Here is a 15,226-nt window from a genome sequence, read left to right on the forward strand (position 1 = left end):
CCCGGGTTCGATTCCGGTCAAGGGCATGTGCCTTGGTTGCGGGCACATCCCCAGTGGGGGGTGTGCAAGAGGCAGCTGATCGATGACTCTCTCTCATCGATGTTTCTGACTATCTCTCTTCCTTCCTCTCTGTACAAAATCAATAAAATATATTTTAAAATAAAAAAATACATTAAAAACTTATTCATGGAAAAGTAAAACCATACCAAAGTTGAAAGACAAACAAAGATCTAGGGAAATTGTAAGTCAATATCACATAAGTTATCTTCGGATTACATACAGAACTCCTAGAAATGTAGACAAAAGAGCCCAACAACTCAATATCAAAGCGGGCAAAGGACATGAACAGTCAATTCACAAAATGATAAGATGAGATACTAATTTTCACCTCTCAGATGGACAAAAATGCAGAAGTTTGACAATATATCCAATTGGCCAGTCTGTGTGGAAATAGATACTCTCTATGGAGCTGGTAGGAATGCACAACTCCTTTGGAGGGTGATTAGGCACAGTCCATCCCCAACACAAAGACATCTACCCTTTGACCCAGCAATTCTACAATACTTTTGTGAATTTATCCTCTAGACACACATGCATACTTACGGGTGGATGTGCATAAGATTAATTTTTTCAGCATTGGTTTTGTTGGTAGAAGAAGAGAAACCAGCCTGGCTGGTTTGGCTCAGTTGGGTAGGGTCCCATGCACTAAAGATCTCACAACAATGTTTCTCTCTCTTTCTCTCTCCCTTTCTCTCTAAAAATCAATTTTAAAAATATTTAAAAAAAGGAAAAGAGTAGAAACCACGTTGTCTTGGGTCTCATGCTTACCCTTGATACCAAGAACAGTGTTTGGGGTTATCAGAAGAAGGGTCAATAAAAAAAAAGTTCCTTGCAATATCAATACGACTCCTGTGTAACAAGATGGAGACAATTTCATTCATCAGAATGCTCCAGGCCAAACACAGGTGCTATAGCACTTGGGGTGAGAGGCAAATACCTTAAAAGATCTCAAGTGGCCCTAACTGGTTTGGCTCAGTGGATACAGCATTGCCTATGGACTGAAGGGTCCCAGGTTCGATTCCTGGGATGGAAGGGCGTGTACCTTGGCTGTAGACACATCCCCAGTAGGGGGTGTGCAAGAGGCAGCTGATCTGTTTCTCTCTCATTGATGTTTCTAACTCTCTATTCCTCCCTTCCTCTCTGTAAAAAATCAATAAAATATATGTTTTTAAAAATGGACCTCAAATGCCCGGTTAAACAGAATGCTTTCATCACCTACAAAAGGGTGCCTGACACTCACTTTTTCTTCCTTCTTTCATTAAATCCATTTTGAGTGATACTGTAATTCCTATGCCTGTTGAGAAATCAACAAAATTCCTCATCTGCAAAGTGAGAGAATTTTCCAAGCTCTGATAACCTTGCTGAACTGTGGAGGGATTTAGAGAGATCTTAGACATTGGAAGAGCTATTTTGGAGCTGGGGGTAGAGCATGTGACTAGGGTCCAGCCAATCAGAGCATCATCCTGCCCATGGCCAAAATGATTGGTTCAGGGGTGATCCAATCAAAGCCAGTGGGATTATTTTCCTGGAATATTTGTAGGAGAGGCATGTCTTCTCCAGAAGTCTTTAAACTGGTCAAAGATAAAGCCTGGATATGCCAGGTCCCAGCATATGGATAAAAGACCCCCAATCAAGGAAGCAGAACCAAAAAATGGAGTGAAACTGAGTTCAGTGATATAATTTCAGAGCCTGAATCCAGCCAGGTCTGAAATCCACACAATCCTTAGGATGTTTTTCTTACCTGAGACAATATAGTCCCTTTTTTCCCTTATGGTAGTGTACCTACTCTAGAGTCCCAACTTGGTCACATGTAGTGGAAATAGTCTTTAAAAAAATTATATATATATATATATATATATATATATATATATATATATATATATATATATAATTTCAGAGAGGAAGGGAGAGGGGAGAGATAAAAACATCAATGATGAAAGAGAACCATTGATTGGCTGCCTTCTGCACGCCCCCTACTGGGGATCGAGCTGGCAACCCCACGCATGTGCCCTTGACTGGAAGGGAACCTGGGACCCTTCAGTCCACAGGCTGATGCTCTATCCACTGAGCCAAACCAGCTAGGGCTGGAAATAGTCTTGACACAGTAGAAGGCAGCTTGGAATGGGAAGAGGAGTAGGGACTCTGAGGCAGTCAGGTGAACTTTCATCTTTCTAGCAGGATATGATCGAAATGTTTTCATCTTTGCCCGGCCAGCATGGCTCAGTGGTTGAGCATTGACATAAACCAGGAGGTCAGGGCCCGGTCAGGGCATGTGCCCAGATTTTGGGCTCTGTTCCCAGTGTGGGTTGTGTAGGAGATAGCTGATCAATAATTCTCTTATCATTGATGTTTCTATCTCTCTCCCTTTCTCTTGCTCTCTGAAATATATATATATATATATATATATATATATATATATATATATATATATATATATATATAATTTTTTTTAAGAAATGCTTCCATCTTTGTTCAGCCTTCCAACTACTCTCCCTGCCACCATTAGTTGCTTCTTCCCCACTTCTGTGCTTAGAAGGTTTGTACACACCTCTACTGTAGCATCTCTTACACTGTGCGGCAATGTATTCTTGGGAGAGGATGCATTTGTATCCTTGAGTGAGGCAGTGCGCACATTGCCTAAATCTTATTCATTTGGAACTCTTAGTTTTTGAAAAGCGGGGCACAAAATTGGTACCAACTCATTAAATGTTTGTTGTATAAATAGCTGAATGAGTGAGACTATGCAATAGCAGTAAGAATGGGCAGGAGACGGAGAGGGGCCATTCCTGCAGTGCCAACAGAAAGTAACAGCAGTCTTAAATATTTTTTTGGAATAGATAGGCTTGATATTAATATTAATAACAATGTTATTCAGTTGACTTGGACAAAATCCCTGGAGTAAAATAAATAAGAGTGGTGGTTTATTGTGTGACTTATGTGCCAGGTGTTTCATATACATTCAATTTAATCTTGCCCTGGCTGGTTAGAGCATCGGCCGTTGGACTGAAGGACTGTGGGTTCGATTTCAGTTAAGGGCATGTACCTTGGTTGCAGGTTCTATCCCCACCCCAGTTGGGGCATGTTTCTGAGGCAACCAATCGATATGTCTCTCTCACATAGATGTTTCTCTCTTTGTCTCTCCCTCTCCCTTCTACTGTCTCTAAAAATCAATGGAAAAAGTATCCTGGGGTGAGGAATAACACACACACACAAAAAAATAATCTTTGCTCCGCCTGGCAATGGAAGTATGGTAGACATGTGATAACTCCACCCAATCCACCTTATTCTGGGGAATTGAAATGAACTCCAGGGAATGATTCTTTTGTTGTTGTTAATCCTCACCCAAGAATATTTTTTCATTGATTTTTAAGAGATAGTGGATGGGAGGAGGAGGATAGAGAGAAATGTCAATGTGAGATTGGTTGCTTCTTGCACACGCCTCCACCAGGGCTGGGGACCCTTCAGTTCATGGGCGGATGCTCTATCCACCAAGCCAAACTGGCTAAGACCAGGGGATGATTCTTTAAGCCAACAATAGCAATTCCATCCTCCTCCACAGTGGCTAGTTCTGGCATGAGCAGGTCTGGGCCAATTAGAACCAGCAGGATAAAGCTTCCTGCCATGAGAAGGGATATGAGAAAATGTGCTCTTTTTTGCTGGACGTGAGTGGGAAGGTTTGTGACCTTGGCTGTTCCTGGCAGCTGTCTTGAGGACATGGAGGAGAGCAGAGCCAAGAAAATCCTAGAGGACTGGACCCAGGGTTCTCATCCTTTCTAGCCTGAAGCTGACCTGCCTCCACGTGTTCAGATATGGGGCTTCAGGAGCAAGACGCTTATCTCTGATTCAGTCTGAGTGAGCTTGTTGTTTTATCCAGTTACACAGTGAGGAAATCAAGACGTCTGATGGTAATGTGCTCAACAAACCTCAGCTGGTGCTGAGCTGGGGTTCCATTCCCAATTGTCTCATTCAAAAGCCTGTGCTCATCCCACTAACCTCAGCTAAAGCAGGACAAGTCACCTGGCCTCAGTCCTGAGTTATCTGCTTACCTTCTGAGATGGCGTCTCTGTACTTGGAATTTCTAATGCCTAGAATATTCTATGCCTCCTCTCTTTGCTTAGCAAACTACAGTTCTTTCAGGCTACAGCTTAAATAAATGTCACTTAAAAAAAAAAAGCAGTGTTCATCTTTAAAAATATATATCTATTTTAAATTGATTTCAGAGAAAGAAGAGAGAGAAAGTGATAAAAACATCAGTGAGGAGAGTCATCAATTGGCTGCCTCCTTCAGGACCCCACTGGGGACTTGAGCCTGAAACCTTGACCTTCTGGTTCATGGGTCAATGCTCAACCACTGAGCACACTTTTTAAAAAAAAATATATTTTTATTGATTTCAGAGAGGAAGGGAGAGGGAGAGATAGAAACATCAATGATGAAGAGAATTTTGCTGCCTCCTGCACGCACACCCCACACTGGGAATCCAGCCTGCAACCTTGGCATATGTCCCAACAGGGAATTGAACTGTGACCTCCTGGTTCATAGGTCAAGGCTCAACCACTGAGCCATGCCTGCCAGGCTAAATGCCACTTAAAAAAAAAAAAAAATATATATATATATATATATATATATATATATTTTTTTTATTTTTTTTATTTTTTATTTTTTTTATTTTATTGATTTTTTACAGAGAGGAAGGGAGAGAGATAGAGAACTAGAAACGTTGATGAGAGAGAAACACCGACCAGCTGCCTCCTGCACATCCCCCACCGGGGATGTGCCTACAACCAACGTACATGTCCCTGACCAGAATCGAACCTGGGACCTTTCAGTCTGCAGACCGACGCTACACCACTGAGCCAAACCGGTTTCGGCCTAAATGCCACTTTTTGATCATCTCCCCACCCAACCCTCAAAATTAGCTTAGACCCCTTGACTATTAATGCTCACGGTGGATTGTATTTTTCTTTCATGCTTCTATTACAAGTGTAACTGATTACGTATTGTATAACGCTATTAAAATGTCTCTTTATTCCAAAACAAATGTATCTGTTTTGCTCAGCACTCACTCCTCAGAACAGCTGTTGTCCCTCCGCGGGCAACCATAAATATTTGATGACAGGATAAGTGAAAGCTTTCTGTGGTCAGGAGCTACATCAGCAGTGACCTGCAGTTCTCTGAAATGTTCCTTGGACCCGCAGCATTAGCATCACCTGGGAACTTGTTAGGAATGTAAGTCATCCCATGCAGGCCTACTGAATTAGAAACCCTGGGCGTGGGGTTCCGAGGGCAACCAGTTTCACCAGGCCCACCAGGCGGTTCTGATCCACGCGGTGGTCTGAAAGCTCTGGGCCATGCAGATGTGCTCAGGTCCTCGCAGTAGGCACAACCAGTGGCACCTGTGCTGCCAGGGGCTGTTTCCTGCTTCTATTTCTTAACTACCAGACCTGAGGCCCCGAGCCTAACTGTCCCCTATACCTGGGCTCCTGAGCATTAAAGAGAAAAAAAGCAACATGCTATAGAAAAATGTTAGTTACATGCAAACAAATGGCTACAATAAGATGGGACTTGGAGACATTGTAGACATTGTAGACAATAGGTCTAGGCAAAGTACCAAAAACTAGGTACAGCGGTATAGCGGCAGGTTCGGAAATTACCAAAACTAGGTCCAGCGGTCTGGTAGGGTTTAAAATCAACACTTTCTCACAAGTAAGGTGGGTTGGACGTTAGGAACAGGAACCCATTCTTGGCGGACCCGGAACCAGGACCTCTGCAGCGCCTTCTTTGCTCACGCTTCCCACCGCGGACTCTGTTCTTTAAGTTTCGGTGTACGTTTCCCACCCCTCTCCGCCACGTCCTCTGCCCACGGGTCCGCATCGCTCAGAGCCTTCCTCGTTTCTTTTAAAAAAATATATATTTTATTGATTTTTTACAGAGAGGAAGGGAGAGGGAGAGCGTTAGAAATACTGATTAGAGAGAATCATCCATCAGCTGCCTCCTGCACACCCCCCAGCGGGGATGTGCTCACAACCAATGTACATGCCCTTGATAGGAATCGAACCCAGGACCTTTCAGTCTGCAGACCAACCGCTCTATCCACTGAGTCAAACCAGTTTCAGCTTCCTCGTTTCTTACAATTGTTCACTCGCTTGTTGCTTATCTGCCTCCCGAGGGCAGGGCCTGCAGCAGCCCCGGGTACTGCACCCGCCCTGGCGCCCACAGCACAGCCTGGGCCACGGCCGGGCCCACGTGCGTGTGGGCCGGATGGACGTCGGTGTGCCCGGGCAGAGGCCGCGGGCCCCGGGCTTCCGGCCGGGCGCCGGGCGCGCAGGAGCCGCTCCCTAAGGGCCTGCGGAATGAATGAGCCGGAAGCGAAAGCGAAAGCCCCGCTTTACCAAGATGGCGCCGGGCGCGGGGCGGGGCAGGGGCGGGGCCAGCGGGAGCCGTCAGGTGCGGCCCCGCCCCGCGGCCCCGCCCCCCGCCCGATTCCGGATTGGTCCGGTTCCAGCGCCGCAGCCGGCGGCCGCGCCGTGGGGCCACGCCGGGCGCTCGCCACTTCCGGCGCGCTGGGGCTGTTGGTGGGGCGGCCGCGCGCGAGCGAGAGGGAGCGGACGGCGCGGGGTGGACGCGCGAGGGATGCTGTGCCGGGCGGCGGGGGCCACCGTGTGGGCTGAGGCGGCGAGGACAGCGCGGGCCCCCGGGCCTCTCCCCTGAGCCGGCGCCGCCGAGGCCCCTGCAGCCTCCGCTCCTTCAGCCCCGGGGCCGAGGCCGGGCCCGCCGCCGCCGCTCCTGAACGCGGAGCCGGGGAGCCCCTGCCTGGGCCCGCAGCCTCCCCTCGGGGGTCGGGCCCGGGCGGGGGGCCCCGCGCTGCCGCCCTCCGCGCCGGCCTCCGAGCCCCATTTCCTGCTTCTTCAGTGAACTTGGGGAGGGGCGGGCGGGTGTGGATGAGCCTCTCGGGGTGTCCCCGATGAGGCGGGCCGGGGGGCCGCGCTCCTTCTAGAGGGTCCCCGCGGGGCCCGGCTGGGGAAGCGGTGCTTTCTGCACGTGTGGGGACTTCCCGAGGCTGCCGGGATCATGACCTGAACTGTGCGGACGGGACGTGTCCGGAGCCCGAGAGCCAGCTCACCTGAGCCGCCCCTTCCCCGGGCCAGCATGGTAAGTGGGGCCCGAGCCCCTGCCCTCCCTGGGTGCCGGGGCGCTGGGTGGGAGCGGCCGGGACTGCTGAGCCATCGCTTCTCCCTGGGTGCGGATCTGGGCAGTGACATGCGTGCAGGGTGTGCAGCCCCGCTCGGTGCTCCCTTCCCCCCAGGCTGCCGCTGGGACTGCCACGGCCCTGATGCATCTGCCTCTCGCAGAGGGTAGCTCAGCATGACAGTAGCCATCATGTTTTTGAGGGCTTAGTGACGGACATGTGTTCTCTAATTAGCACACCAGCCCTCTCCTGCAGTGGGGATACTGAGGCACAGAGCCAGCTCAAGGTCACTCTTAAGGGACAGTGACACGGTTCGAACCCGGGTAGTCTGGCTTCATAGCCTCGGTTAGATGCAGCGCAGCACCGTGTCGGGGTCCTGCAGGTTGTGCGTGCGGAGACGGTGTGTGATGTGCAGAGGTAAGTCAGGACTGGTGCTTTCTTTGGAGACTCAGTCTGCTGCTGTGTGTGCCACGTGCTCTAGTGCCTGCAAAGCCATTCATCTTCATCCTTCCGGATCCAGCTCAGCCTATTGCTGAAGATGTTTTCCATATCCATTCTCAGTGCTCCCTTAGATTCGTGAAGATTTATCATTCGTCGTAGTAACTTTTCTGAGCCTTACCTGCCTCCTGCAGAAGACTTACTTTGCTCCCTCAGAGCCAAGTGAAATTGTCCCAACCTGTATGTGCTCCAGCTCTTGGGCACATGATAGGCCTTGGGGGGTGGGTGATGTCCCAGCCTGGGTGTGAGCGCCTCCAGGGACAGAAGTCTTTTTAAGGCTGCCTCCCTGTCAAGTGAGTGATTTAGTTGGGAAAGAGATACGGTGACATCTATGATACAGATGTTCAGGCCCATGGGATTTCAGAAAATTCAAGGAGCCTGTGGGTGGTGTGTGCAGGTCCTGGGCATAGAGAGGAGACCTAAGGCATAGCTCTTGTCTTCATGGGGCCTACAGCCAGTCAGGTACACAGTAAACCCCGTTAATGTGAGCAGCACTGTATGGTAGATGACATCCGCAGTACAGAGCAGATCAATGATGCTCTCTGAGCCCCACTTGACTCATCTGTGAAATGTAAGATTGGAATTCTCTAATGAAAAATCCAGAGGAATGAGGCAGAGCATTGAGTGAGTGATGAAAGTAGTGCTGAGTAGTCCACCCTTCATTTATTCTTTCAATGACATTTTTTGTTGTTTTTAAACTTTAACATATCCATAACATGAAATTTACCATTTTAACTAGTTTAAGTGTACAGTTTTGTAGTTTTAAGTACATTCACATCTCTGTGTGTCCATTCCCAGAACTTTTTTCATCTTGCAAATCTGAAACTGAACTCATTAAACACTAACTTCCTTTCCGCTTCCGCAGCCCCTGGCCACCACTAGTTTGCTTTCTGTCTGCTTTGACTACTCTAGATACCCATATAAGTGAAGTCATCCAGTATTTGTCTTTTGGTGACTGCCATATTTCATGTAGCACAATGTCCTTGAAGTTCATCCTTGTTTTAGCATGTGTCAGAATTTCCTTCCTATTTAAGCCTGAATCATACCCCATTGTGTGTATATACTACATTTTGTTTATCCACTCATCTATTGATGGACACCTGGATTATTTCCACCTTTTGGCTACTGTGAGTAATGCTGCTCAGAACATGGGCATAGGGATTTTTCAGTGAATTTTAAATTTTAAATATAGTATCCACTGTATGCCAGGCTCTAAGGAATGTCAGATGAATCAAGACAGACACTTTCCTCCCCAGGGAACTTTGGGACCCCCTGGGCAGGATCCCATTGGTTATTGACTAAACTAGCCACCCAACCTGGTATTCAGGTTTTATTTTAATTGGTAACTAAGAGAGCACTGTGAAATGACCACCTGTGAGCAATTAATTAGTAAAGTAGTAGTTGACTCTATAGTCCAGTATATACTCATAATTCATGATTACCATGTACTTTTTTTTTTAAAGGTGGCCTTTTATTTATTTTTAAATTATTTTAATGATTTTTTACAGAGAGGAAGGGAGAGAGATAGAGAGTTAGAAACATCGATGAGAGTCATCGATCAGCTGCCTCTTGCACACTCCCCACTGGGGATATGCCCGCAACCAAGGTACATGCCCTTGACCGGAATCAAACACGGAACCCTTCTATCCACTGAGCCAAACCGGTTTCGGCATACATTTTTTTCTTGAAGTAAGTTTTGAGTCACATATTTAAAAACATGGGGGTGGCCACAGTGTATGTGAGGTTGACCATCTAATTACTTCCTTTCTGCATCACACCAGCGGTTCATCTGAGGTGTCCCAGGGGTCAAGGATGTGGGCAAAGCAGATCTTGTTCCCAAAATGCAAGGCAGCTGCTGCCTGGTTTGTGTGTGACAGGAGGAGGGTCTTTTCCCCGGCATCACAATTCTTTATTTATTCCAGGAACTTCTTCCTGTCCATTTCCTACTGACTTAACATTTTAACTTTTCAGAGTATTAGTTGTCATATGCTTGAGCCTTAGTAATACTTCTTTTTAAAACTTAAACTCTAATTAAGATGAAAATGGTATATGGCGAAACTACCATTTTTTTAGTATCTCCTATAAGCTAGCTGTTGTTCCTGTATTCACTTTTCTTCGAGTCATTCAGTATCAGTTAACCAGTATCAGTTAACCGCACCCACCCCACTAGGTTACATTATTGCCGTTCGTACCAGAGGGGGGATGAACAGACCTGCTGTCTGTAGGTTACCTGTTTGGACCCTGGTGACCTACTCCAGAGTTTGTGCTCTTTGCAGTACATGTGCTGCCTCATGTGGAAAAGGATCGGGAGTGTCATCCAGCTGTCTTTTCTTTGATTTTGAGGTTGTGATTGGGGCTGGGGAGTATGGGAATCACTTTATTTTATTACTATTACTGGAGGCCCGGTGCATGAAATTTGTGCATGGGTGTGGTCTCTAGGCCTGGCCGGCGATCCAAGTGTGAGCGTTTTGCGTGGAAGGGCAGGTCCCAGCTGACCTCTGGGCCCTGGGCAGCACCTGGGCCCCCGTGTGCTCCCTTCCGCCTGAGTCATGGTGCTGAGTCCCCATGGGAGATGCGTGAGCGCCGCTGGATGCACTGGGCCGGGGCCGAGTGTGGGCCTCTGGGCTGCCCAGCAGAGCTGCACAAAAGCTGGGCGGGCAGCGCGCTCTCTCCCAACTGGCCCCTGGGTCCTGGTGGTGGCAGCTTACCTGGAAGAGGCTGCGCAGAGGCGGGGTGGGCTCCTGCGAGCTCCTGGCACCTGAGCGGGAGTGGGGAGAGGTTTCCCAGTATGTGAGCCTTGGGAAGAGTAGCAGGAGGAGTGAGAGCGAGCTCCACAGACACCCCACATTCCCATGGCACCTCCCTCCCTGTCACCCCTGCCCCCAGGTAGCCAGGGAGAGGTCGCAGCCCCTGTCTGGGCACCATGGTTAGTTGCTGCCATCCACACCCAGTTCCCTGTCCCAGACCAGGGCCCTATCCCGAAAGGGCAATCAGGGCCTGCTATTGTCATCTGAGGGGCGATCAGCCCCCTGTTGGGCTCCCTCAGCACCCGGGAGCTGGGCAGCAGGCCTCCCCACCCTCACCACTGGTCGCTGTCTGCAGGGCCATTGGGCAGGGCGATCGGGCTCCTGCTTGCACCTGCCTTGACCTGATGCTGCCTGCTCACCTGCTCCCCCCATACTGCCATGGTCCCGCTCTCATTGGGGCCCATCAGGGCTGGCAGCGCTTCTATTGCTGCCCGCTGCCAGTGCTGCATTGCCAACGCCCACCATGTTCCGCACTGCCCCTTCATAGCATGCGGCTGAACTCCACAATTGAATGACTGCCAGAGGGGACAATTTGCATATTAGGGTTTTATTATATAGGATTTAAAAAAAAAGTTTTTATTGATTTTTTTTTTTTTTTTTTTTTTTTAGAGAGAGGAAGGGGGAAGGAAGCATTGAGATTGGTTGCCTCCCACTCACTCCCTACTGGGGATCAAACCTGCAACCTGGATATGTGTCCTTATTGGAACCGATCTCTTGCTACATGGGACGTTGCTCAACCAAGTGAGCCACACTGGCTGGGCTGGGAATCCTTTTAAACTGTTCCTCTAGGATGGGGGAACAGATCTTGATGTTTCTCTTTCTCTCTTCCTCTCTCTCAGAGGTTCTGTAGTTAGTCACATAATTAGAGGTAGGCTGGGAAACAGGTTAAATATCCAGAAATGACTTGTTCTAGTCGGTTTGGCTCAGTGGATAGAGCGTCAGCCTATGGACTGAAAGGTCCTGGGTTCAGTTCCAATCAAGGGCACATGCCCATTGTGGGCTTGATTCCCAGTAGGGGGCAGGCAGGAGGCAGCCAATCAATAAATATCTCTTATTGATGTTTCTATCTTTCCCTCTCCCATGCTTTCTGAAATCAATAAGAATATATTAAAAAATGACTTTAACAACTTTTGAAAAAATTACTACATGACATGGTTCAAGCGATGAAATTTGGTAAAGACAAAAAGCTCAGAGTGGTATAGAGAAGTCATTCTCCACAGTAGGCCAGAGCATTTTAGTGCCTAAGTTTAGTCATTCATGAAATAATTTTAAAATGTACATTTTAAAATTGATTTCAGAGAGGAAGGGAGAGGGAGAGAGATAGAAATATCAATGATGAGGGAGAATCATTGATCGCTGCCTCCTGTAGACCCTCCCACAGGGGACCGAGCTTGCAACCTAGATATGTGCCCTGACGAGAATCGAACCATGACCTCCTCGTTCATAGGTTGACCCTCAACCTCTTAGCTGCACCAGGTGGGCTCATGAAATAATTTGCTGACTTCCTGCATCAAGCTTAAAATCCTACGTATTGTGGTTACTGTATAATATAATAGTTGATGTTTATAGGGCTTAGTATATGCCAGACATTTTACATATATTAACTCTTACTCTTCCAAACAATGCCAGGAGGTAGCGGCTATTTCCCCTCTCCCATTTTATAGATGAGACATTTAAAGCCCAGAGAGGTTAGGCAACTTCTCAAGGTCACACTGCAATCATGTGGTGGAACGGATTCAAGCCCAGGCAATGTGGCTCAGGAGCTGGGCTCTTATTTATTTATTTATTTTTTAAAATCAATCTTTATTGTTCATATTATTACAAAGGTTCCTCATTTCTTCCCCCCTCCACCAGGTTCCCGCCCCACCCTCCGCCCCCTCCCCATCCCCCATTGTCCTCATCCACAGGTGCACAGTTAATGTTCAGTCTCTTCCTCCCTCCCTTTCCCCGATAGTAAATCCCTTTTCAGATAGTAAATCAGTTACTTAGCATTTTCTCATATCAATAATACCTCCACATGCCCAATGATACACTTCACACAAAAGACATTTCCAAATAGGTCAACCAGCCTCATCCAGGCCCCACCCAAGGCATTCACAGATCAACACCCCAGCACTATACTAACTCAACACATCCAGATCTAAGCCTTCATCACTTGATTCAGCAGACCCTCAAGTTCCCACAAAAGTTTCCAGCCATGTCTGAGAGGCAGTGTTGGGGCGGAGGCAGGCGAGGAGCGAGCTGTTCCAGGCCTGGCTGCTTCGGGCCTGGCCTCTGTTGCTCTGGTCCGTTCCACAACCAGCTGCTCCGGGCCTGGCCTCTCTCAGCCTGGCAGCCGCTGTTCCGGGCCTGGCCACACCCGACCCAGTTGCTCCGGGCCTGGCCGCTCCCAGCCTGGCAACTGCTGCTCCGAGCCTGGCCGTACCCGACCCGGCTGCTCCGGGCCTGGCCGCTCCCAGCCTGGCAGCTGCTGCTCCGGGCCTGGCCGCACCCAACCCGGCTGCTCTGGGCCCGGCTGCCCCGGGCCCGGCCGCTCCAAGTCTGGCCGCTCCCGGCCTGGATGCTTTGGGCTTGGCTACTGCTGTTCTGGGCCTGGCTGCTCCCAACCCAGCTGCTCTGGGCCCGGCCACTCCGGGTCTGGGTGTTCCTGGACTGGCCACCCTGGGCTTGGCCGCCTCTGCCTCAGGCCTGGCTGCCACTGCCCCAGGTCTGGCTGCTCCAGTGCTGGCTGTTGATGCTCTGGTTCTGGCTGCTGCTGCTCTGGGGCCTGGCCGTTGCTGCTCCGGGCCCGGCTGCCACTGCCTTGTGCCTGGCCACTCTAGGCCTGGCCGCCGCTGTTCCAACATTCTGTCCTTTTTTTTTAAAAAAAAAACGCATTTATGTTGCAATGTTGGCTGGTGAGTTGAGTTCTGACTTAGTCTTTGATTTTTTCAAGATCTTCTTTGTATTCTTTCTTAAGTAATTTTACTATCTTCTGCTCTCACTTGATTTCTTCACATTGAGAACTTCTTTGGTTTCTTCCTCCTTGTCCTGGGAGCTCAGCAGGTTGGCCTGTGGCACCCCTTTGTTCTCCACGGGCTCCTGCACTGCTTTAGCCTGTTGCCGGGGTCGGCGCCGCCCAGGAAGCAGCCCCCGGCCTTGGCTCTGTTGCCCTCGCTCAGCGGTTGAGGGCTCAGGGCCCCCCCCCACCCCCCGCCCGGGGGCCCCGTCGCCTGGCTCCTTGCTGGTGCCCGGCTGGCCGGTGTCCGGCAGGGGCTCCTGCTCCTTGTCACGTTCCTCCAGTCTGGAGCTTTTTTTTCTCCTTCCCGCTAGGGGAGTCTAGGATCAGAGTCAACAGACTGTCCTCTGCACGCAGTGTGCGCGACTCTGGGGGCTCCGCTTTTCGCCACTCCCCTGGGATTCCGCCTCACAGCCCCGTCTCCTCCTGCCTGAGCCTGGGTCCCCAGGGTCTGGCCTAGGGCTTGGGTTCAGAGCAGTCGAACCTGGGGCCCAACATGGCCGGAGCTCCTGTTTCCTTCTCTCCAGGGCAATCCTGCATCAGAGTCAACATTCCTTCCCTTGCAAACATTGTGAGCGACTCCGGGGGCTCGGTCTTTCGCCGTGCTCCCAGGACTCCACCTCACAGCCCCATCTCCCTCTGCTTGAGCTTGGGTCTCCAGGGATTGGCTTAGAAGTGGGGTTCAAAGCAGGCCGGACTGAGGCTCAGCGCCGCCGGAGGCTTTGTTTCTTCCGGCTAGGGTACTCCAGCATCAGAGTCAACATTCAGTCCTCTGCGCGCAATGTGCGCGCGACTCCGGGGGCCCTGCTTTTCGCTGCTCCCCTGGGATTCCGCCTCACAGCCCCGTCTCCCCCTGCCAGAGCCTGGGTCCCCAGGGTCTGGCCCATAACTGGGGCTCAGCGCTGCTGATTCCGGGGTTCAGCCCAGGCTGGGGGTTTTATTTCCTTCCTGCTAGGGAACGCCAGGCAGCACCCAGCCCTCTCCACCTCTCCGGCTGCGACCTCTCTGCGCGCGCATGCGTGCAGGCGCACAGCATGTCTCCGTACCTTAGGCTTTTTTTCAGCTCCTCTGATTTTCCTTCTGGTTTTCTCTTTCCTTCTTGTTGTAGAATTTTCAGTCAGTCGACTACCTGTAGCTCTGGGCGATGTCCACTCTACATTTTAGTTGTATTCCATTGAAATTGTTGTGTGCTGCTGCGGTTAGGTGTCTACCCGAGCAGCCATCTTGGATCCTCCCCGAAAGAGAATCATTCTCTTATTTTTTTAATAAATATATTTTTATTGATTTCAGAGAGGAAGGGAGAGGGAGAGATAGAAACAAAAATGATGAGCAAGAATCATGGATCACCTGCCTCTTGCATGTCCCCACTGGGATTGAGCCTGCAGCGTGAGCATGTGCCCTTGATCGTAATTGAACCCAGGACCCTTCAGTCCCACAGGCCAATGCTCTATCCGCTGAGCCACACCAGCCAGGGCAGGAACCTGTGCTCTTAACTGTTAAACATTTACCCCAGAGGTAAAAGTTTATAATACAGAGGGGCACTTGACATTGCTCCTGCCCTCTAGGAGTCAGTTCAGTGAGGACAGTGGGTAATATATTCTGATAATTATGAGAGTGTGAGAAGGGTTATTGCAGAAGAATACATTGGTACAAAGGTAGCAGATCTGAGGGAGAGTA

General features: G+C 49.7%; 1 protein-coding gene across 5 annotated transcripts in view; it reads left to right on the forward strand.

Annotated features, from left to right (window-relative positions):
* Positions 1 to 6,560: 6,560 nt before the first annotated feature.
* The window catches only part of XPO6 (exportin 6), a 120,474-nt gene continuing 111,808 nt past the window's right edge, over positions 6,561 to 15,226 (forward strand). For 3 of the 5 annotated variants that reach the window (XM_036412841.2, XM_036412848.2, XM_045572519.1), the window contains exon 1: positions 6,561 to 7,209. In XM_036412841.2, coding sequence (XP_036268734.1) covers positions 7,207 to 7,209 — 3 coding nt within the window. In that variant the 5' untranslated portion in view covers positions 6,561 to 7,206. The remainder of the gene's footprint in view (positions 7,210 to 15,226) is intronic. The other 2 variants (XM_036412844.2, XM_036412847.2) reach the window with 2 other exon arrangements.

Source organism: Pipistrellus kuhlii, unplaced genomic scaffold (assembly GCF_014108245.1).
Source record: "Pipistrellus kuhlii isolate mPipKuh1 unplaced genomic scaffold, mPipKuh1.p scaffold_m20_p_48, whole genome shotgun sequence".
NCBI lineage: Eukaryota > Metazoa > Chordata > Mammalia > Chiroptera > Vespertilionidae > Pipistrellus > Pipistrellus kuhlii.